This window comes from Pecten maximus, chromosome 2 (assembly GCF_902652985.1).
Source record: "Pecten maximus chromosome 2, xPecMax1.1, whole genome shotgun sequence".
NCBI lineage: Eukaryota > Metazoa > Mollusca > Bivalvia > Pectinida > Pectinidae > Pecten > Pecten maximus.
Window position 1 is genome coordinate 18919302 of NC_047016.1, and position 22877 is coordinate 18942178.

The 22877-nt window shown below is 38.0% G+C and overlaps 2 protein-coding genes across 2 annotated transcripts in view; both read left to right on the forward strand.

The window, feature by feature from the left end:
• Positions 1–14560, forward strand: part of LOC117320842 (DNA (cytosine-5)-methyltransferase PliMCI-like) — a 38896-nt gene extending 24336 nt beyond the window's left edge. Inside the window, 16 exon segments of the mRNA XM_033875330.1 lie at positions 104–218; positions 755–943; positions 1343–1521; positions 2229–2302; positions 2521–2636; positions 3445–3516; positions 6389–6503; positions 7006–7157; positions 7361–7492; positions 8308–8510; positions 8623–8734; positions 9032–9181; positions 9384–9550; positions 9764–10004; positions 10300–10416; positions 11601–14560. Coding sequence (XP_033731221.1) covers positions 104–218; positions 755–943; positions 1343–1521; positions 2229–2302; positions 2521–2636; positions 3445–3516; positions 6389–6503; positions 7006–7157; positions 7361–7492; positions 8308–8510; positions 8623–8734; positions 9032–9181; positions 9384–9550; positions 9764–10004; positions 10300–10416; positions 11601–11813 — 2347 coding nt within the window. The 3' untranslated portion in view covers positions 11814–14560.
• A 6193-nt stretch (positions 14561–20753) lies between these two features.
• Positions 20754–21887, forward strand: LOC117341902. Its single transcript, XM_033903765.1, has 3 exons — positions 20754–21135; positions 21461–21644; positions 21867–21887. The coding sequence occupies exons 1-3, from the start codon at positions 20864–20866 to the stop codon at positions 21885–21887; spliced, it is 477 nt and encodes a 158-aa protein (XP_033759656.1). The 5' UTR covers positions 20754–20863.
• Positions 21888–22877: the final 990 nt, after the last annotated feature.

Genomic DNA, 22877 nt, shown 5'->3' on the forward strand with positions numbered 1-22877 from the left:
ATATTGATGTTATAAGCTATAAGGGAAACAGTTGATGGTTTATAGATCTGAGTTTAATGTTATAGAAATGATTGGTTTGTAGTAAAACTGTATTTGTAAACAGGTATGATTGTGATCTGGCACGGTTTGAAGACCCACCTGTATGCGACTTTCAGCCTGCAGATCATCTGAAGCACAAGTTCTGTACCAGCTGCCACAGACTGAATCTACTGAGAAAGGTAAATCTGTGGCTCTTAAGATGCTCTATGACTAGTAGCCATTAATACCAACAAATTCACGTACTGTGTATGCCTCTGTAAACAAGTGGGTGGAGGTATAACTCTTCATCCATATGTCCAAACATTTCCTTCCGAAGATTTGCAGAGTTTGCCATTTGCTCATGGATAGTGATAGGATACTGATATTGGTTTTGTTATATTGTTCATGTGGCATCAAGCGTTGCAGCAGTGTAGCCAAATTGTAAAACTGATTGGATATTTTTCCTTTGACATGATTTTAATTTTGTATATATTTAGCATTTCCTCAAAGTGGAAGTGAGGTTATAAATGTCCCACAAATAATCTCTTATCCTTAAGAAAAATATAAACTAAAGAAAGGAATTTTAAACATTTTTGGAGAATTTAGTCCGTGAATATAACATGCATTATCAGCTGAATCTGTACAAAATGATTCCTTCAAAACTTTTAATCTTCCAAATTAGAATAAATTAACTGACATCACAGCCACAGTAATATTTGGGAGTATTTGTTTACAGAAGGAGAACCCTGCCCTGGGAGAGGAGATCAGTGTAGACAATGGGACATCCAGTCGGGTGTACTACAACTGTGTCAGACGGGATGGACTGGAGTACAAAGTGGGAGACTGTTGTTACATTGAGCCTGATGGCTTCAGCTTCAATGTGAAGCCTGCTGTCCCCAAAAAACCAAAACAGGAAAAAACAGATGTAGGTATTGGATTCACCATCCTCTTACAATAATTATAATTCATAATCCATAATGGTAAGTTTTTAAATACAGTTAAGTTTTTAGGTCACCTGAGACGAGGTCTCAAGTGGCCTATTCTAATCACTTTTTGTAGTCTGTTCATAATTAATCTATTTTTTCAACTTCTCAATAAGAAAGATACCTGATACCAGCTAACAAGACTGTTCAAATGAATGATTTTGACCTTTATTCATGGTCACAGGGGTCAAGTAAGCTGAAATCTTTAAATTACTTCTCTCTAAGCAAGAGGCCCAGAGATCTGATATTGGACCTTTAGCATGCTGGAGTGAATGACATTGACCTCAAATCTGCCAAAATATATCGGATATTTAACTTAACATATTTTTGACAATTTTCAGGTAGATGAGGAGCTCTACCCAGAGGCTTATAGAAAGACTGAGTACATCAAGGGCTCCAATGACAAACTGCCCAGCCCGTTCAGGGTTGCCCGCATACTACAGATCTTTTGTAAAAAGTCTTACACCTCAAAGATTTCTGACATGACAGACATCAGATTAAAAGTTGCCAAATTCTACAGGTGATTTTGATCTAATCCTTACAGATGTTTGTTTTCTGCGTCCTGTCTGACCTATTGTTTATTACCAACCCAAAAATATATTAGTTGGTTCTCATAATGAGGTTTCACCACAAAATAAAATGAAATTTCTTGATGCTGGTATAAAAACAACCTTTTGATTTATGTATGTGTGTAAACAGACAAACCTATTTCAATACTGGTTTATAAGTGATACACCAAATTCAAGTTATCAATACTAATAGAGGGAAAATGAAAAATATACACAACAATTTTAAGTACATCTGACTGACCCAGATATTTGGCCATGTTACAGGAAACAAATATATATTTCATCATGGCCTTATATCTTCCATTGGAATAAAGTCTGATATACCTGGTAGTCCTGATAATCTTTTAACACCATTTTGTCCAGGTTCTAATTTTAAACATATTAAGATACTGTGAGGAAATTAGAAGATTAATGCAAACATTTATTAACATTTTGTCCCCTTAATTTTTTTAACCAATAAAGACCCACATAGTTGATTTATAAGGATTTTGTTCACACACACAAAAAACAAAAACAAACAAATCTGCGGTTGATATTTGGTATGTGATGCAGATAGTGGAACATGTGGTGCCATATTCACACTTTACTGTATCAATGACCCTGCTTAGTATTAGTGTCACTAGTAGTATGTATTACTATCCTGATGTGAATGTTTCAGGCCAGAAGACACTCACAAAGGAGTGACGGCAGGATACCACACGGACATGAACACACTTTACTGGTCAGATGAAGGTAATCAAAGCCAGCATCATTCCAAGGAATTCTTTATTGTTATTTAAGTAATACAAAACTATCTTGTGAAACTGTTTCTTATTGTACTGGAAGAATAATTATCATAGAACAAGTGTTAAAAGCAATATTGCCTCACAACATATGTAATTTCCCTGAAGATTACCAATTAATTCACTTTAACTCTGTTTTATATCTTATTGCATATGTTATGTTCACAGAAGCTACAGTGGAGTTTCAGCTGGTGCGGGGCAAGTGTGAGATTGTGTTCAGTGAGAATATCCGTGATTTGGATGACTACTTTTCTAAAGCTCCTGACAGGTTCTATTTTACAGAGGTAAGAAGCTAGATCAGTACAGATCTTCACTGAAGAGGAGGGAGGTGGAGAGTTTATAAATGCAAGCCCCTGCTTTTCTTTTCACTTTGAAAGATATATAGAAATTTAGACTTGATTTTGTTACATTTTAAAGGTCATTATTACTAGCTCCCCTGGCTCAAAGTGTCAAGTGAGATTGTACCAATTTCTCACCAACCAAAAGGTCTGGAATCATGATAATTTGCTTGTATGCTCCTGACAAAATTTGCTGTATATATTCAATTTGTCCAAATATAACAATTTCTGACTAACTAAAAGGCCTAGAATCAAAATAATTGGCTGATAGGTTCCTTGGGTGACACCTGACCAAGTTGGTTGACCTTGAGCGGTAATCAAGGTTGCAGGGGTCAAATTTGCTAAAACATTAAAATGACTTCTTCTGATTGACTGAAAGGCTAAGAATCAAGATATTTGACTGGTAGGTTCCTGGAATGAAGCTCGACAAACTTTTCAAGAAGAGAAAACCTTGACACATATTCAAAGTAACAGGTTAAATTTGTTAAATTATTCAAAGTCTGATTTACTAAAAGGCCTAGAAATGAGTTCTTTAGATTAACTTAAAGGCAGAGAATCACCAAAAAAGTGTATACAAGAAGAGGTATGCAGGGCCATTTATCAATTGAACCTTTTTCTATCTATTTGTAGATGCATTAAAATCATGGCAGAAAAGAAAAATTGTTAACACGTTAATCAAAAGATAAATTAGCAAACAGTGTGATGGTTTTCCACAGTACCTCCGACAGTAACAAGAATTTTTTGTTTGTTTCAGATGTATGACAGTGAGAACAAGATGTTTGAGGAGCCCCCTAGTAAAGCAACACAATGTGGCTCCAAGGGCAAGGTAATGTGTCTTCAACCCAACCAATATAGCAGTTCACCACAGCTTCATTGCCAAAATAGTCAATTCATTAGCTCACCTGCCCGAAGGGCAAGTGAGCTTATGCCGTGGCGCGGCGTCCGTCGTCCGTCCGTCGTCCGGCCGTCCGGCCGGCGTCAACTTTCCATTCAAGCAACTTCTTCTCAATAACCAAAAGGCCTAGAGACCTAATATTGGGCCTGTAGCATGCTGGGGTGAAGGGCTACCAAGTTTGTTCAAATGAATGACCTTGACCTTCATTCAAGGTCACAGGAGTCAAAAAGGCTAAAATCTTCAAACGACTTCTTCTCAACAACCAACAGTCCCAGGGAGTTGATATTGGGTCTGTAGCATGCTGGGGTAAAGGGCTACCAAGTTTGTTCAAATGAATGACCTTGACTTTCATTCAAGGTCACAGGAGTCAAAAAGGCTAAACAAAAATTAGACGACTTCTTCTAAATAGCCAAAAGACCCAGGGACTTGATATTGGGTCTGTAGCATGCTGGGGTGAAGGGCTACCAAGTTTGTTCAAATGAATGACCTTGACCTTCATTCAAGGTCACAGGAGTCAAAAAGGCTAAAATCTTTAAACGACTTCTTCTCAATAACCAAGAGTCCCAGGGACTTGATATTGTGTCTGTAGCATGCTGGGGTGAAGGGCTACTAAGTTTGTTCAAATGAATGACCTTGACTTTCATTCAAGGTCACAGGAGTCAAAAAGGCTAAAATCTTTAAACGACTTCTTCTCAATAACCAAGAGTCCCAGGGAGTTGATATTGGGTCTGTAGCATGCTCAGGTGAAGGGCTACCAAGTTTGTTCAAATGAATGACCTTGACTTTCATTCAAGGTCACAGGGGTCAAAAAGGCTAAAATCTTTAAACGACTTCTTCTCAATAACCAAGAGTCCCAGGGAGTTGATATTGGGTCTGTAGCATGCTGGGGTGAAGGGCTACCAAGTTTGTTCAAATGAATGACCTTGACCGTCATTCAAGGTCACAGGAGTCAAAAAGGCTAAAATCTTTAAACGACTTCTTCTCAATAACCAAGAGTCCCAGAGGCCTAATATTTGGCCTGTAGCATGCTGGGGTGAAGGGCTCCCAAGTTTGTTCAAATGAATGACCTTGACTTTTATTCAAGGTCACAGGAGTCAAAAAGGCTAAAATCTTTAAACGACTTCTTCTCAATAACCAAGAGTCTCAGGGAGTTGATATTGGGTCTGTAGCATGCTGCGGTAAAGGGCTACCAATTTTGTTCAAATGAATGACCTTGACCTTCATTCAAGGTCACAGGGGTCAAAAAGGCTAAAATCTTTAAACAACTTCTTCTCAATAACCAAGAGTCCCAGGGAGTTGATATTGGGTCTGTAGCATGCTGGGGTGAAGGGCTACCAAGTTTGTTCAAATGAATGGCCTTGACCTTCATTCAAGGTCACAGGGGCCAAAAAGGCTAAAATCTTTAAACGACTTCTTCTCGATAACCAACAGTCCCAGAGACCTAATATTTGGCCTGTAGCATGCTGGGGTAAAGAGCTACCAAGTTTGTTTAAATGAATGACCTTGACTTTCATTCAAGGTCACAGGAGTCAAAAAGGCTAAAATCTTTAAACGACTTCTTCTCAATAACCAAGAGTCCCAGAGACCTAATATTTGGCCTGTAGCATGCTGGGGTGAAGGGCTACCAAGTTTGTTCAAATGAATGACCTTGACTTTCATTCAAGGTCACAGGAGTCAAAAAGGCTAAAATCTTTAAACGACTTCTTCTCAATAACCAAGAGTCCCAGAGAGTTGATATTGGGTCTGTAGCATGCTGGGGTAAAGGGCTACCAAGTTTGTTCAAATGAATGACCTTGACCTTCATTCAAGGTCACAGGGGTCAAAAAGGCTAAAATCTTTAAACAACTTCTTCTCAATAACCAAGAGTCCCAGGGAGTTGATATTGGGTCTGTAGCATGCTGGGGTGAAGGGCTACCAAGTTTGTTCAAATGAATGACCTTGACTTTCATTCAAGGTCACAGGAGTCAAAAAGGCTAAAATCTTTAAACGACTTCTTCTCAATAACCAAGAGTCCCAGAGAGTTGATATTGGGTCTGTAGCATGCTGGGGTAAAGGGCTACCAAGTTTGTTCAAATGAATGACCTTGACCTTCATTCAAGGTCACAGGGGTCAAAAAGGCTAAAATCTTTAAACAACTTCTTCTCAATAACCAAGAGTCCCAGGGAGTTGATATTGGGTCTGTAGCATGCTGGGGTGAAGGGCTACCAAGTTTGTTCAAATGAATGACCTTGACCTTCATTCAAGGTCACGTCGATCAAGTATGCTTAAATCTTTAAATGACTTTTAGTGAAAAGCCAAAGTGCAGAGAGACATTATATTGGTCCTGTAGCATGCTTTCAAATAACTGCAGGATCCATATATGAAAAGATCACTGCATTGCAGGTGAGCGATTTGGGCCCATTGGGCCCTTGTTTTAATCAGTAGGAGAGGTAGTCTTTAAAAGGGTAGAAGCTAGAGGGAGAAAATTTAAATATAATTATGATTGAAAATTAAACAATGACAAGCTAATAGAATCTCATAATTCTTTTCTGTATTGTTACATAGAGAACTGATAGAGCTCCATTCAAATCATCATTTTGATGACCTATTGTCAATAGCGCTCCATTTGAATCACCGTTTTGATGACCTATGGGCAGTTATTTTTGATTTGGTCTGATTTGCACTGCAAGGTATCGGCAATAAAATTATGAAGATTTTACATGAAATATTACTAGAATACTTCAGGATTGTTGAATGGATGTTAACAAAGGTGTTATGACAAAAGCTATTGTCAACACTAGCAAAATGTTTTTACTGTTTACAGGGGAAAGGAAAGGGCAAAGGTAAAGGAAAGAGTTCAGCAGCGGTACCGGACATTGAGGAGAAGTCGGTGGACTTCGAAAGGCTGCGCTGTCTCGATGTGTTTGCTGGCTGTGGAGGCAAGTATTAATACCATTCTTCTTGTCCAAATCTGTTAATATCACCTAACTTGATATTGTTGTTTTGGTCCTTATATGTTAATCTCATTGGCCAGGAGCTTAAGTTTTGTGTTGTGCCCATCCTTCCTTCCTTGTCTGGGCTCTATCCCCTCACTCTGTCACTAAACTTCATGCTTACCTAGGCAGTGTTCAATCCAGGCAGCAAGTATGGGCCCAAAGTCTTAAAAGATGGATATTTGAAAGGAAAGGGGGCTGCTGAAAAGTTTAATATCTAAAAACACCCAAAAACCACGTTTCCATTTGTACATTTGGAGTATTAGTCTTTACAATATAAGGAATTTGCTATGATAGGAGCTGAGCAGTAACAATCTTGCTGTTTACCATTATATCAATGTAGGAGTATCAGCCTGTAGGAGTTTCAGCCAGATAGTTACTAATCATCTCCTGAAATCAACTTTAAAATGCATTGATAGTTATGTTAGAAGACCGCTTTCACTACTAGGTTTGTCCGAGGGCTTCCACCAGGCTGGTATGGCGGAGAGTCGCTGGGCCATTGAGAAGGAAGAACCTGCCGCTCAGGCATTCAGACTTAACAACCCTGGATGTGAAGTGTTTACAGATGACTGTAATATCCTTCTCCGCCTAGTCATGGATGTAAGTATACATGTATTTTACACAAGATTCTAACTACAATGTAAAGAGGATGAGTTTTATACTGGACTCCTTGGGTCACCAATATAGTTCTGTGCTATCCAGGATAAGCAACATTTAATGAAGTGCTAATTTTAAATATTCAAGTGACATCCACATAACTAAATATCACTCCCTAAATATCGCTCCCTATTCTGCACACCCAGGGGGAGACAACTAATGACAGAGGTCAGAAACTGCCACAGAAAGGGGACGTGGAGTTGCTATGTGGTGGACCTCCGTGTCAGGGTTTCAGCGGTATGAATAGATTTAACAGTCGAGAGTACTCAAAATTCAAGGTGAGTGGTTGGTTATTTATTGTGTGATAAGTAGAAAATATCCCTGGTGTTCTTGTTGAAATAAATGGACAGAAAGGGCCCAGATATGTAGGGTATATATAAAGTATTTATAAGATATAAGGATCAAGAGAACTAAAATTTGGACACCAAGACTTTAAGTGACCTATTCTAATTGCCTTTTGTCCATCTTCATGCGTCATCCGTCTGTTGACAATTTAGAATTATTGGTATGAGATAGCAGTATGATGACATACACATATAGACTCAATATCTTCCTCTCAAGACCTAGATTGAATCATAATCTTCATAGAAGAAATGGTAGTGTTGTGCTTTACCAAAATTGTGAATTTCATGTCTCCAGTCTCTAGTTTACCCCTATAGTTTTATAGGGAAATCACATTTTTGAGGATCATTTGCAAGCCTTTGGAAATATCAAAATTTGAATCATCAGTATGGGATGGTAGTTTGATGGTACATTATTGTACATCTCGGCCTTGGGTGTCACTCGAGGCCAATATGTACTATAATATACCAGGGGGCTGATTGGCATGCCAAAATGGGTCTTCAAAGATGTTATAAAACGGGTGACCACTGAGACCCAAAGGCCTCTTTTAATTGTTCTTGGATATTATTTCCAGTGATAGCAATAACAGTATGAGTGTTTGTTCCCTCATTAACTTCACTTTTGTGACACCATCTCTAGCATTACACAACAGCATATTACTTGTATACAACCCTTCTTTGTTAATAACCAAATTTATACCAGTCTCTATACAGTCTTCTCCGCCTAATAACTGAATTTTTTGCCTGTACAGAACTCTCTGATATCATCATATTTATCTTACTGTGACTACTACCGACCTCGCTACTTCCTGTTGGAGAACGTCAGAAATTTTGTCTCCTACAAGCGCAGCATGGTACTGAAACTGGCCCTACGTTGTCTCATCCGTATGGGGTACCAGTGTACATTTGGGGTGCTACAGGCTGGTAGTTACGGAGTGGCCCAAACTCGCAGGAGGTAAGTTACAATGAGCCATTTACAAATTTATAGTTTACCACAACTTAAGTTTTTATATACTTGATTCTTCACCAGTATGACCATTCATTGTGATAATGCCTTTGTTTTACAGGGCAATCATCCTAGCAGCAGCCCCTGGACACAAATTGCCTTTCTATCCAGAACCCCTTCATGTGTTTGCTCCACGAGCCATGCAGCTGTCTGTACAAGTAGACGAGAAAAAGGTTTGAACAAATTTGATATATAAAAAAAAAATGAAGAAATTGTGTTCAGTAAAAAATTAATGTATATTAATTTATAATGTAATCCAAAATTTTTGTATAGCTACCTTTCTATAGACCTGTTGGTTTAGGGTGTGGCCTCTAACCTATTATGTGAGGTTGCTATGACTACTAACCTTTAACTTAGGATTGATTGTGGCTTCTGACCTATTATGTAAGGTTGAAATGACCTCTAGGATCTGTTATGTTTGGTTGGTATAACATCTGATTTGCTATTAGAATGACCTATCTCTGTTTCAGTTTTGCTCTAATATTACGAGGATGGAGGCTGCACCTTTCAGGACCATCACTGTTCGAGACACAATGTCAGATTTGCCGGAGATTCGCAATGGAGCCAAGGCAGAGGAAATCTCTTATCAAGGGGATGGCCAGTCACACTTCCAGAAATTGGTAAAATCTCAACCTTGAACCTTTGATCTGAGAGTGACTTCTCCTTTCTTCTATATCTGGCATTGACCTCTCTCAGACCTCCAATTCTCTTGTTTAACAGATCTCCATTAAATCTTGAGAAAATAATCCTCCATATTAAGGTTTTGTGATCTATGATTACCTTCCTTATGTCATGGATGTGACCTTGACCTCTCCATTGTAGATCCGAGGGAGGCAGCACCAGCCTATCCTCAGAGATCACATTTGTAAAGAAATGTCTGCACTTGTCCACGCCCGTATGCAACACATTCCCCTGGCTCCAGGATCTGACTGGCGCTCACTCCCTAACCTGGAAATCAGGCTGTCAGACGGCACAAAGACCAAGAAACTGTAAGTGGAGAAATCAATATTAATCAGTGTCACTGATAAAAGACTTTTTTATATGACAAATATTGCCACAGAACTTCTATGGCCTCAATCTGAAGTGAAAATATTTCCTGGTTTTCATAGCTTATACAGATTTGCTATTGTGCCAGTTTAATTCTGAGTTGACTGGTTAAATTGTAAATGATGATCAACATGTTCACACTTGTATACTGACAGACGATATACCCACCATGACAAACAGAAGGGCAAGAGCAGCAGAGGTTATCTGAGAGGTGTGTGTTCCTGTGCTGAGGGTAAGTCCTGTGAGACGATGGACCGTCAGTTCAACACTGTTATCCCCTGGTGTCTCCCCCACACAGGAAATCGCCACAACAACTGGTCAGGACTGTATGGACGGCTGGAGTGGGATGGATTCTTCTCTACCACCGTCACCAATCCAGAACCCATGGGAAAACAGGTGGGTTGTAATAAAACTAGTATATTTTAAGGAAAATTAAATCAGTTATGTTGTTACCGCCACAGAAATTTTTTTTTTGCTTACAGATTTTTTTGATTTTTTCTGACCTTCGACTTTGATATAAAGTACTAAAATTCTGCAAAAACAGGTTCTTGATACTTGTGTAAGTCCCCCTACAGAAGTTATATCCTTTCTACATTACAATTTTTATGGTGTTTGCTGTTTTCAGATCAAGTAAAAGCAGCACATTTTGTTATGTAATCTTTAATCATGTCTTTGTTTCCATGTATTCCAGGGTCGTGTGTTGCATCCAGAGCAACACCGTGTGGTTAGTGTAAGGGAGTGTGCCCGCTCACAGGGATTCCCGGACACCTATCGATTCTTTGGTACCATCCTCGACCGTCACAGACAGGTACTGTCTAATTTATAGCTATAATAAAGCCTTGTATCAGGTTAGAGACTGCAGGCCAGAATCCTGGCTTTTTCATTGTCTTGCATTCCAGCAGTGTTGATGTATTTTGGCTTATTGAGGTGACAAATATACACACTTTAATGTATCTTTACGTGGGATTCTAACAGGTTAAAAGTTGATCTGCTGCACTGAATACATGGTACTTAATCATTATTAGACATGTCTTATCATTACTAGACATGTGTCTTTGTAGGTGACATGTAGTATATATCATGACTTGAGGTAGTATATATCATGACTAGACACAGGGCTTTTCCTGAGGGCTTTTTAGGGCCGTTAATGGGCCCCATTCCTAATTGGAATTATTTCATTTTAAAGCCAAATTCCCAAAATTTACAGTTTACTCCTGAAAAACTCTTTCCCAATTCACCCAATTTTTTCCCCAAAATGAGTCCGAAAGGCCCCATCCCAAACAAGTGAGAAAAAGCCCTAAGACGTGTCTTGGTAAGGGACATGTATATATCATGACTAGACATGTGTCTCGGTAGGGGACATGTATTATATATCATGACTAGACGTGTCTTGGCAGGGGACATGTATATATATCATGACTTGATATGTGTCTTGGTAGGGGACATATAGTATATATCATGACTAGACGTGTCTTGGTAGGGGACATATAGTATATATCATGACTAGACATGTCTTGGTAGGGGACATGTATATATCATGACTTGATATGCGTCTTGGTAGGGGACATGTAGTATATATCATGACTAGACGTGTCTTGGTAGGGGACATGTATTATATATCATGACTAGACGTGTCTTGGCAGGGGACATGTAGTATATATCATGACTAGACGTGTCTTGGTAAGGGACATGTAGTATATATCAGGACTAGACATGTGTCTTGGTAGGGGACATGTAGTATATATCAGGACTAGACATGTGTCTTGGTAGGGGACATGTATTATATATCATGACTAGACATGTCTTGGCAGGGGACATGTAGTATATATCAGGACTAGACATGTGTCTTGGTAGGGGACATATAGTATATATCAGGACTACACTTGGTGGTATGACACATGTATTGTATTATCACTAAGATATGTGTTACAGTATTCAATATGCCTGTTATTTTCCCCAAGGTGTGATAGTTTACCGCATTTGTTGTTACAGGTTGGGAATGCAGTACCACCCCCGATGGCTAAGGCAATTGGGTTGGAAATCCGGAAGTGTTTGGAATGGAATGCACAGCAAAAGGTGGAAACTGAAAAAGTCAAAGAGGAGTCTGCAAAGGACATAGAAATGGCAGATGTCAAGGAAGAGATCAGTGATGTAAAGCCAAAGGTGGAGAAAATGTCTCCGTGTAAACCAGGTTCATCGTCATAGCGATGGTGTTTTGGACTTCTTGAAGACTAAATGCCATCATTACACCTGGATAGAAAACCTGGAAAGCAACCTAAATGTGTATTTCTCATTGGTTTTGACAATCTGCACTTAGAACTATCCTGGGAATGTTTGAGGATGAGATTTCACAACTAGTCCGGACAAAACACTCTAAGAATCGCCCAGAGAAAGTACAGTGAGAATTCTTGACTAGCGTGGTTTACAATTTTCTGAAGATCTTGTCCCCTGTCACCAGTTTCTACATGTAGGTAGCGAACTGACATCCTAGTGATATGGAATATTATTGTGAGAGATTGTGGCTGGGTTCGGAGTGATTTGAATGAACTTGTGTGAACATAAAAAAAAGATACCCCATGTCTCCATTGCATACAATTTTATCACTCTTATTTTCTTTCATCATGGTACCAATGTGAGGGATTGTGGCATGGTTCGGAGTGATTTGAATGAAGTTGTTCGAATATAACAAAAACACCTGTCTCTGTTGCGTACAATTTAATCACAGAGTATAAACGGTAGCTCAATTGTGACGTCACGAACAGGCGAAAAGGGGAGATAATGATGTTGCACTAATCCCTGACAATTATATGATAAATGGAACATGTTCATAAAACAGCAGGTATCACTTGAATTTCTTAAAATGCATGTTATAATTAAAGTTCCGGCCAGTTTCACCAATATTCCTGAACTTGAAGAAGTTCCTTAACAAGTTGCCTGGTACTAACCGTAGGCCTGTGGTTTTTCTCTCGGTACTCCAGCTTTCTTCCACCTCCAAAACCTGGCAAGTACTTAAATGAACCTGGTTGTTAAAGGATACTTAACAAAAAAAACCTAAACCAAATATACCTTAACAAATTTTTCCTTTAAGCCTTTATTTTAATGCTTTACTACAAAATAAATCGTCAGTTCAGGAATTTCTTCAAGTCGGAAATGTTGATGAAACTTGGGCCAAGTGTTACTCATTGTATATACATGTACATGTGATAATTCTGTGAGAAGTAGGGTGTGATCAAGTCTGCATTATGATTCATTTTATCCATGTAAAGTAAAAGTAACATGGCAAGGCATACACCATCATCAATTAACTACAATGTCAATTATCAATTATCAAATCCTTTCTGATAATATGTCAAGATGCAGGATCAATTTCATTGTCTTTAATTTAAAGATGTTGTGTTATAACTTATATTAAAGTTTCTTACCTGTATTTTTTATTTTGATATTCGCTGTTGAAATGTCAAACTGTCTACACAAAATTCAGAGAAAAAATAATAGTGTTTGATATTCTGAGGATGTGTCCTATTACAACACATTCTTTCTGGAGATTTATTGACTCTGTAACGAGACGATCATGATTGAACACACAATGTAATGAGCCGATCATGATTGAACACACAAATATCTTTGAAAAACCATGAATTTTCAGTATCTAAATTGTGTATGATTCCTGTGTATGGAGATCTAGAGTATTCATGTTGTGGTTAAATTAAGTAAAAGTGAGAGTGAAGCTATAACTGCAGATATTGTAACTGGGTATTGGATGGAATAGAAAATGGGGTTGACATTTGGATAAAATAACTGAAAATTTTTAATATAATGCATTTTGAATTTTACCCAATCTGAACACCTGAAATCTTAAATGAAATGTCATAGATATTTTGTCAGAGGAAAGTTGCTAAACTTTGTTGTACATACTACAAATCAGATTGGGTAACTGTAAATACTACAATCAGTTGTCACATGGGACAATGTTCATTTCCATTGATTCTCTCATTTCTGTCATTCTTAATGTCTGATCATGAAAAGGATTTTTGAATAAGATTGTATATATGAAATTCTTCCTATGATTATGTATTTATTTTTCACACATTCAGCTCCTGAGTATAAATCTGTTTTGATTGAGGTTTATAAGAGCAGTCATAATGTGTTAACCATATTGATACTTTCTCTACAATTATAATTATATTGACTTACATGCTACCAAGCCAAAGATTTCTGATGTTTTATCGGCCTTTTAAAAATCTGATATGGGTCAACTAACATCAGAACTCCTGCCATAGGAAAAAGAGGGAGAATGGCCGACCAATATCTGGTTAGCACTGCAGTGTATGTTTTAAACTTTTCAATACTATCATGTGAATTGAAAACATGAATTAGACGTTAATTATTTTTTAACAAACCTGACCATACAGGTATACATGTTGACATATATGAACCAACTCAATGCTCTATGAGTTTCCAAAAATTTTCGGCCATGTTTGTAACGATTGCCTAATGCCTCGGGCTGAAAACAGTTTCTGGTGAGACTTTTAATCACAATTTACTTTTCAAATATGGCAGAAAATATTTGGAAGCACACAAGTTCAATTACCTCTGTTGAAAAATGACCGATGTTTCGATATGATTTCTGTCCACACAATGGTATTGAATAGTTCCATCTCTTTTCAGTTTTCACCATGGCAGGAGTTATGATACTTGGATTAACATGTGACCTGTAAATGTATGGAGTAACTTATTGTATAATGTTTGGTTACATAACGTGTACTGTCCTATTGTATAATGTTTGATTATATAACGTGTCCTGTTCTATGATGATGTGTCATGTTTAACAGTTCTATTTGTTATTTATACACATCAGGCTCTATAGTGCTATTTTTCAAATCAACAACATTATCTGCAATACATGAAATAGGACATTGCAGAATGTAAAAAATAAACCATTTTCTTTTGTATTTTCTTTTGTTACATCTCATTTCATTTTCAAGGGCCATGGTGGTTAAGGTGTACCAACACTTCATCACTAGCCCTCCACCTCAGGGTCATGAGTTCAAAACCAACTTGGGGCAGTTGCCTGGTACTGACAGTAGGCCGGTGGTTTTTAGGTCACCTGAGACGAAGTCTGAAGTGACCTATTCTAATCGCCTTTTGTCTGTCATGCGTCCGTAAACTTTTTACATTTTCAACTTCTTCTCCAAAACCACTGAACAAAATTCAATGGAATTTGGCAGAAAGTTTCTATGGCTGAAGGTCAACCAAAATTGTGAATTATATGGTCCCCACCCCCCAGGGGCCTGTGGGGTGGGGCCCAAAGGGTCAAATTGTTTAAAACTTCAAAAATCTTCTTCTCTACTCTCAGATATGGTGGAGTCAAACACTCTTTATAGATGAAAGGGTCTTGTGTTGCTTTACCAAAATTGTGAATTGTATGACCCTGGGGTCTCAGGTTTGCCCCTGGGGAGGGGGTAAACTTTACTATAGTTTATATAGAGAAATCACATTTTTGACTATTATTTATTAGCTCACCTGGTCCGAAGGACCAAGGTGAGCTTATGCCATACTGTGGCGTCCGTCGTCCGTCCGTCCATCAACAATTGACTTATTTGACTTCTTCTTCATAACTGCTGATCGGAATTTGAACAAATTTGGTCAGAAGCATCCCTATTGGTAGGGGACTCAAAATTGTACAAATGATGGGGCTGACCCTCTGGGGGCCTCTAGGGCGGGGCCAAAAGGGGTCAATTGGGCTATATTGATATAAAAGACTTCTTTAAAACCGAGCTATAAATATTGTTCATATTTGCCTGGTAGCAATACTATGAGGTGGGGATTCAAAATTGTACAAATGGTGGGGCTGACCCCCAAGGGGCCTGAGGGGCGGGGCCAACAGGGGTAAATATAGCTATACTGATATAAACAACTTCTTCTCTGAAAATGAGTAATGGATATCACTCATATTTGCCTGGTAGCATCACTATTGGGTGGGGATTCAAAATTGTCCAAATGATGGGCCTGACCCCAGGGGCCTGAGGGGTGGGGTCAAAAGGGATCAATTGGGATATATTTATATAAATGACTTCTTCTCTGAAACAGAGCAATGGATATCTCATATTTGCCTAGTAGCATCACTATAGGTGGGGATTCAAAATTGTATAAATGATGGGGCTGATGGGTGGGGCCAAAAGGGGTCAATTTGGCTAAATTGATATAAACAATTTCTTCTCTGAAACTAAGCAGTGGATATTGCTCATATTTGCCTGGTAGCATGGTCATGGGGTGGGGATTCAAAATTGTACAAAGGACAGGGCTGACCCCTGGGGAGCTAAGAGGCGGGGCCAAAAGGCATTTTGTCAGAATCAATGTAAACAAATTTTATCTGAAACTAAGCCATGGATATCTCTAATTTGATTGGTCAATGATCTAATTTTCCAGAAACCTCATACACTTGAGACTTTCATCTCTGTTATGAAATTGCATTTTAACCACATGGGGTCAAATTGAGGCTTCTGCTACTATAAATAGATTTTTGAAGTCCATGATCAACAGTTTTCAATAATTACCTGATTGTCTCGATACGAATCTTTATTGACTTATAACCATCATCTCTTGAACAAGTTGAGGTTTCGCCCACCTGAGGTCAAAATTGAGGCCACGTTACTTAAACATTTCTGATGTCCTTGCTGTACCAACTTTTTTTTATAATTTAATCTTTATTTTGAAATCATAAACATTTACATGTGTAACACACAGAGACATTATTACAAATCAGTTTGCTCTTCCAGCTTCATTAACTTTCTCATAGTCCTGAAACTCCCTACACTAACACAACCATCCTTTTTTGGGCAAATATGGGTTTCAGCCTCCCTGAAATATCATCGGCCAACAGTTGAACAGTTATTCTTTGCATGTACCTCGTCATATTGATGATCAGAGAAATCATATTGGCTGTATCTATACATGTTCAGGTGAAAAGGTATTGGGTTTGGATTCAACAAGGACGATCTGTAAAAGCAAATCGAGCTTCTTATGACAAAATATTGAATAAATTAACACAAGCGAAAGAGATGGATACAATAAATGACGAATGATTAACAATCTAATTAAAATTAAATGTTCAATTTAACTCTGTATGAACATCGAATTTTGATAGATTGAATTATGAACAAAGAACTGCGCCATACAACTGTTTACTCATTTTAGGATTCCTCATTGATAATGCTATGGGCCAAAACTGTTGGGAATTCAGAAGTGAGGTCAGGAAAATAAAGATTATAAGATGTTACTAAATAACATAGAAGAGGAGTTACATTTACCCCATTATTTAACTAATTTTGTACTTTTTCGAAACTGGATTAAAAAATGAGATACGCATGTATAAGAAACGTAGTTTGTACATCTCCAACAGTATGCAATGGAGAAGGTGTAAAAAAAAAAGCATTCCTTGTGATCCATTTAGACTATACGTATTATAATAAACGAAACTAATTTGTTGTAGTTGGAAAGCTTTCGATAAGTTGCTTCGGATATCTAAACGCAAATTTCAGAAAGCAAAAGAATCCGAATTACACAAAAAGCTTTCTAAATCCCAGTCTCGAGATTTCTGGAAGGATATTGGTGAAATAGGAATCGCACAAAATCGTTCCCAGGAATCCCTATGGAGGCGAAAGATGATAATGGAGAAATAATCAATGTCCGCTCTGAGGGAATGAATCGCTGGAAAAATTACTGAATCGCCGTATTCTTCCAATGACCATACTGATTTATTTAATGAGGAACACTTTCAGGATGTTAAAGCTGAAATAGCGAATCTCCAGAAAACTACGCTAATTTATAACGCGATCATGTCTCTGTATAGTGATGTCAAGTGTTACGTAAATGACGCTTTAACGGAATGCCTCAACGTCAACCGTGGCCTAAAACAAGGTTGTTTGCTATCGCCAGAATTTTTTCTTTCTGCATTAACGACCTCATACAAAAATTAAACGAATCTAAATTAATGAATTAAACGATATTACATTGTGCTCACTGTTTTACGCAGACTAAGTTCTTATTGCATGAAGTGCCGAGTCACTACAACAGATGTTAGATATTGTGAATGTGGTGTTCTAATTGGAGACTTTCTGTAATATTTCTTAGACCAAAGTTGTCCACTTTCTTCATAGAAGTATGTGTGGGTCTAAACAGTTGGAAATCTCAAGTGCGTGCAAGTATCTGGGTCTGGGTTTGTGGTGTGACGAGTATGTGAACTAAAACTTTCAGTGAAAGAAGTCGGCAGGGAGAGGAGCGCTATGAGTGCTTACCACATAATTAATTGCGTCCGGTGGAATGTCCTATGCAGTATTCACAGAGCTGTATGAAAATCTAGTCGAGCCTATTTTACTATACTGTTCTGCAATACCGGGACATACGTATCGAGCATGGCGCTATAAATAATATACTTGTTCCTTGGAATAACAAGAAATACCTCTAATATCGGGAAGGCAGGCGACATGGGTGGAATCTCTTACCTGGGAAAACACGATATTGAAATGTTCCGTTTTTACCGTCGGCTTAAATCAGTGTCACGGGACAGAATATTACACAAGATCTCCGAAGATAAGGCATAAGCACTGGCATACTTTTTAGTAGTATTTTCACTGAAGAGGACTGCAATGATGTACCAGTGCTAAAATGATGAGACGCAACCCAAGATACTGTAAATAACATTGCCATTGATGAAGTCAATCAACTAATTAAAAAGCTGAATGTTACTTAATCACGTGGCCCAGACAAACTACATCCAACGGTGCTACATGAAGTACGTACTGTGACAAACAAACTATTATTTCTTATGTTTAAAAAGTCCTTAGAGACGGGGACCATGCCAGAGAGTTGGAAAGTTGCCAATATTACAGCCATATTTAAGAAGGGGGGAAACGGCAAGCTTCAAATTACAGACCAGTCCGCTTAACCAGTATTGTGTGTAAAATGATGGAAAAATTTATCAGAGCAAGAATAATGGACTACATGGATGAGAACAACTTGTTTAAGTGAAAAGCAGTTTGGGTTTTTAGGAGGAAGACTGGACTGAAATACTAGATAGAGGAGGAGTCATAAATACTGTTTACTTAGAATTTATGAAGGCTTTTGATAAAGTGCCACATCTCAGGCTTATTGAGAAACTGTGAGACAAGTGTATGGAATAAACAAGAAGCTGCGGGACTGGATCAAACATGTTCTTGAAAATAGGAAGCAATGTGTACAAGTCAATGGAGCTCAATCCAAATGAGTCAGAGTCACCAGTGAAATACCACAGGGATCTGTGCTTGGACCAGTTCTATTTGTTATATATTTACCTGAATGTGTTTCACCGCAAGTGTTCCTATTTGCGGATGATACGAAAATGTATAGGGATGTCAACGACACTATTGTACTTCAGGAGGATTTTGATGAACTACTCAACCAGTGGAGCGAAAAATGGTTGTTATAGTTTCATCCAGATAAGTGCAAGGTTTTATCCATTCAAAATAAAGGTAAAGCAAATGAGGAAACAAGATACAGCATGAGTACATGTGATTATGGCAAAGTAACAATTGACAGACAACTCACATTTGAGAAACATTTACAGTTGCAGATGAACAAGGCTCGTCGGGCTAATGAGGCGAACATTTAGTCATCTAGATAATAGGACGTTTTGTTTATTATTTAAAGCACTGGTTCGTTCCCATGTGGAATATGCAAGTTCTGTCTAGTCACCATACAAGAAAAATGGACATAGAAATGATAGAAAATGTCCAGAGACGAGCAACAAAGATGTTAGCACAAATGAAAAACACAGACTATGAACAACGTCTAAAGCGCCTAAAACTGCCGACACTGAAATTTAGACGAATGAGGGGAGCCATGATAGAAGCATTTAAAATCTTGGAAGGGAGAATATGACCAGAAAGTAACACAGAGTCTGTTGCAATTAAATATGTCCAGCAACACAAGAGGAAACTGCTCAAATTAGTAAAACAGTGTAATAGAGACATCAGGAAATACAGCTTCTCTCATAGGATTGTGGACACGTCTACCGGAGCAAGTTGTCTCGCCCAACTCAACAAACAGTTCAAAAACAGACTTGACAAGCTATTGGAAACGATTCACTTAGGTTTGATCACACAGCCAGCTATAGACCAGATGCTGTATTGACGACAAATTGTTAACCAGTGTCTATTGACAATTCAGAGCTGCCTATAGAGGACCAATAGGTCCTGCAGGCGGAAACAACATAAGGTAACAAACGGTCTTCTAGGAGAGGGAAATCGTGGGACTGAAAGGTTTTGAAGCTTGCACGCGCTTATGAGATCAACGAGGTAAACGCCCGCGCTGCAGATGCGTCAAAAAGTGTACTAGAGGAAATTAAACGCAAAATTTACATATTAGACGGACATAAATGGTTCTCAAAATTATGAAATGACCGCGGGCATGTGAATGGCAATAAACTGTGGTCTTACATGATGTTTAAAAAGGATATGTTACCGGAACCTTATGTGACAGACTCGTCACCACGACCGCAACGACGTGTCTTAGCTAGGCTAAGATTTGGTAGTTTACCACTACATATAGTATAGACAACGAAAATAATGGATTAGTTGGCTTGATGTACTTCGTTTCAAATTTTGACTTTGAATAGTAAACATGTCCGACTCGGAGAGTGACAGAGAAACTTGGATTACCCTTACTCCTGGGGATGAAAGCACTCGCTGAGGAAAAATATGAAAATAACCGTTTTGTGACTGTCACTGATGACAAAATTGGAGAGATAATAGAAGAAACAGTTTCAAAGAAAAATCATGCAAAAGATATGTGGGCATTGAGACTATTTAACGCTAGAAAAATGGACAGAAACAAAAAAGTATGAATAGATTCCAATATTTCATCTGTAGAGGGATAAATATTGTTCATGAAAGAGGAAGAATTGAATGCGAGTCTTCATAGATTCATCTCAGAAAATAGAAAAGTGAATGGAGACGATTACAGAGGGAACACTCTTTTTGAAATAATTGCCAGTTTGCAGCATTATATGCGACACAGAAACAAGAATATAAAGAACGGACAAAGTTTCAGTGTTCTCAATAAGGTATTGGACGCAAAAATGAAATTATTAGCTCAGAAAGGGATCAGGGTACAAAAACGTCAAGCAAAAGTCATAACGGAAGAACAGAAGGAACAACTTTGGCAGCTGAAAATTCTTGGAACTGACACACCGCAACAATTGCTTGACACATTGATCTATGTTCTTGGACTATCTATGTTATGGACTTAATTTAGCCTTGCGTGCTGGACAGGAACACAGAAATGAGAGAACAGGACCTAATTCCCAGATAAAAATTCTGAAAGGTGAAAGTGGACGCAAATATATACAATACAATGAAGACGTGTCCAAATACAATTCTGGAGGTTTACACAGCCGAAAAATGAAGGCCAAATGCATCAGGGTATATGAAAATACAGATATGTCGAATAGATGTCAAGTGGCTATTCTTGAGAAATATCTCAGTCTTCGGTAAGATACTTTAGCTTTATATTGTCAGCCTGTGGAACATATTCAAAAATCATTAAATATTAAGAATAATGTGTGAGAGAAAAGATGATTAACTTAATTATTGAATAAAGTATAATGTAAAACACATGCCAAGTATTTTCAATGCCCGTACGGTTTAGTTTTTATCTTGAGTGTGATAACTCAATTCTTGTCAAAAAACGTTTATTCATTTTCATTACATTGACAACTGTGATCCTCAGCAATAGTATAATAACGGCCAATAGGAGTTTCTACAGTGTTTAACAATGGTACTATATCGGACTTATTTCCTTCTTATCCATTGCAGATGGAGAAATTTCAAACGACACTCATCCTCGGTCCCAGGTAAGAACCGCACTAACGCTTTTTCATCTGAGACACAGGACGAACGACAGCAAGCCTTCGTGAAATTAACTAGTATTTCACTGCTTTTGACCCCAGACCTGACCAGTCATATCGATGAAGACACCTTGCAGATATTCGTCATGTTGGTAAATATGAAAGGTTACACATATTCATATGACTATCAGTCGTCAGTGTGAATCTGTGTAAACTTCTTCGTTTTTCTAAGAAACGGCGGCCGGTAGGACTCAGTTATAGCAATAATAGTTATAGCACATAACAAATTAACTCAGCGCGCACACACCTTCGCTGAGAAATTAAAATCTTTCAAAGTTTTCAAGATTTTTTTTATTCAACTATGTGATTTTCAGGTTAGATCCTTGGAGGCTTAGACAGCCAGACCAGGTACATGTACTCTGCAGTATCGACACCTTCTAACTGATATCATGTAAGATATCCTGTGTTCGTCATGTCATGTAGGGATTTTCATAAGTTGAAACGAAATTCCTCGTAAGTATAAGTAGCGTCAGTGAGGTTTAGTATTGTTTACCGTGGTATCCATACGTTAGTATCCAGGTAGTTTTGATACAAAATACATGATTTTTTATTTGAGGTGTGTGTTTTGTATAATAAATTTTAATCGCAATATTTTGTACGAAATCCAGAGATATCGTTAAGCTAACACGTTACAGAAGTCATTGAAGCCTATATTATGAATTTTCTTCAGCATCACTGGTCAGGTTTTTTACTGTTCTAATATTTCCGAATCTAAGGTGTGGCCTGTTAACTCTATCAGTATAGGTATATAACGAGTTAGATAACACTACACCTTTTCATTCCAGATGCCAGGTAACAGTTGGTATTTCTTACATAACATGTTAAACATCTCATTGGTTGATATTTCACCATGCTTATCTCAGCTGATCCAATATTTGATAAAGGCGGCTCATATGCATATGATACGATGTATGGGGGTTTATTAGGTATGGGGGAGGGTTAGTCTTATGTAAGTCTATATATTTTTGCATGATTAGTTTAAACATAATGTTATTGTCACAAACAAGGACACGTTTGGCCAAGCCCATCTCATTTGATGACATGCTTTTCCCTTTTTTTTGATGACATGTTTTGTCCTTGTTTGTGACGACATAGTATGTTTTGTCCCTGTTTTTGATGACATGCTTTTTTCACTGTTTTTGATGACATGTTTTGTCCCTGTTTTTGATGACATGCTTTTTTCACTGTTTTTGATGACATTTTTTGTCCCTGGTTTTGATGACATAGTATGTTTTGTCCCTGTTTTTGATGACATGCTTTTTTCACTGTTTTCGATGACATGTTTTGTCCCTGGTTTTGATGACATGCTTTTTTCACTGTTTTTG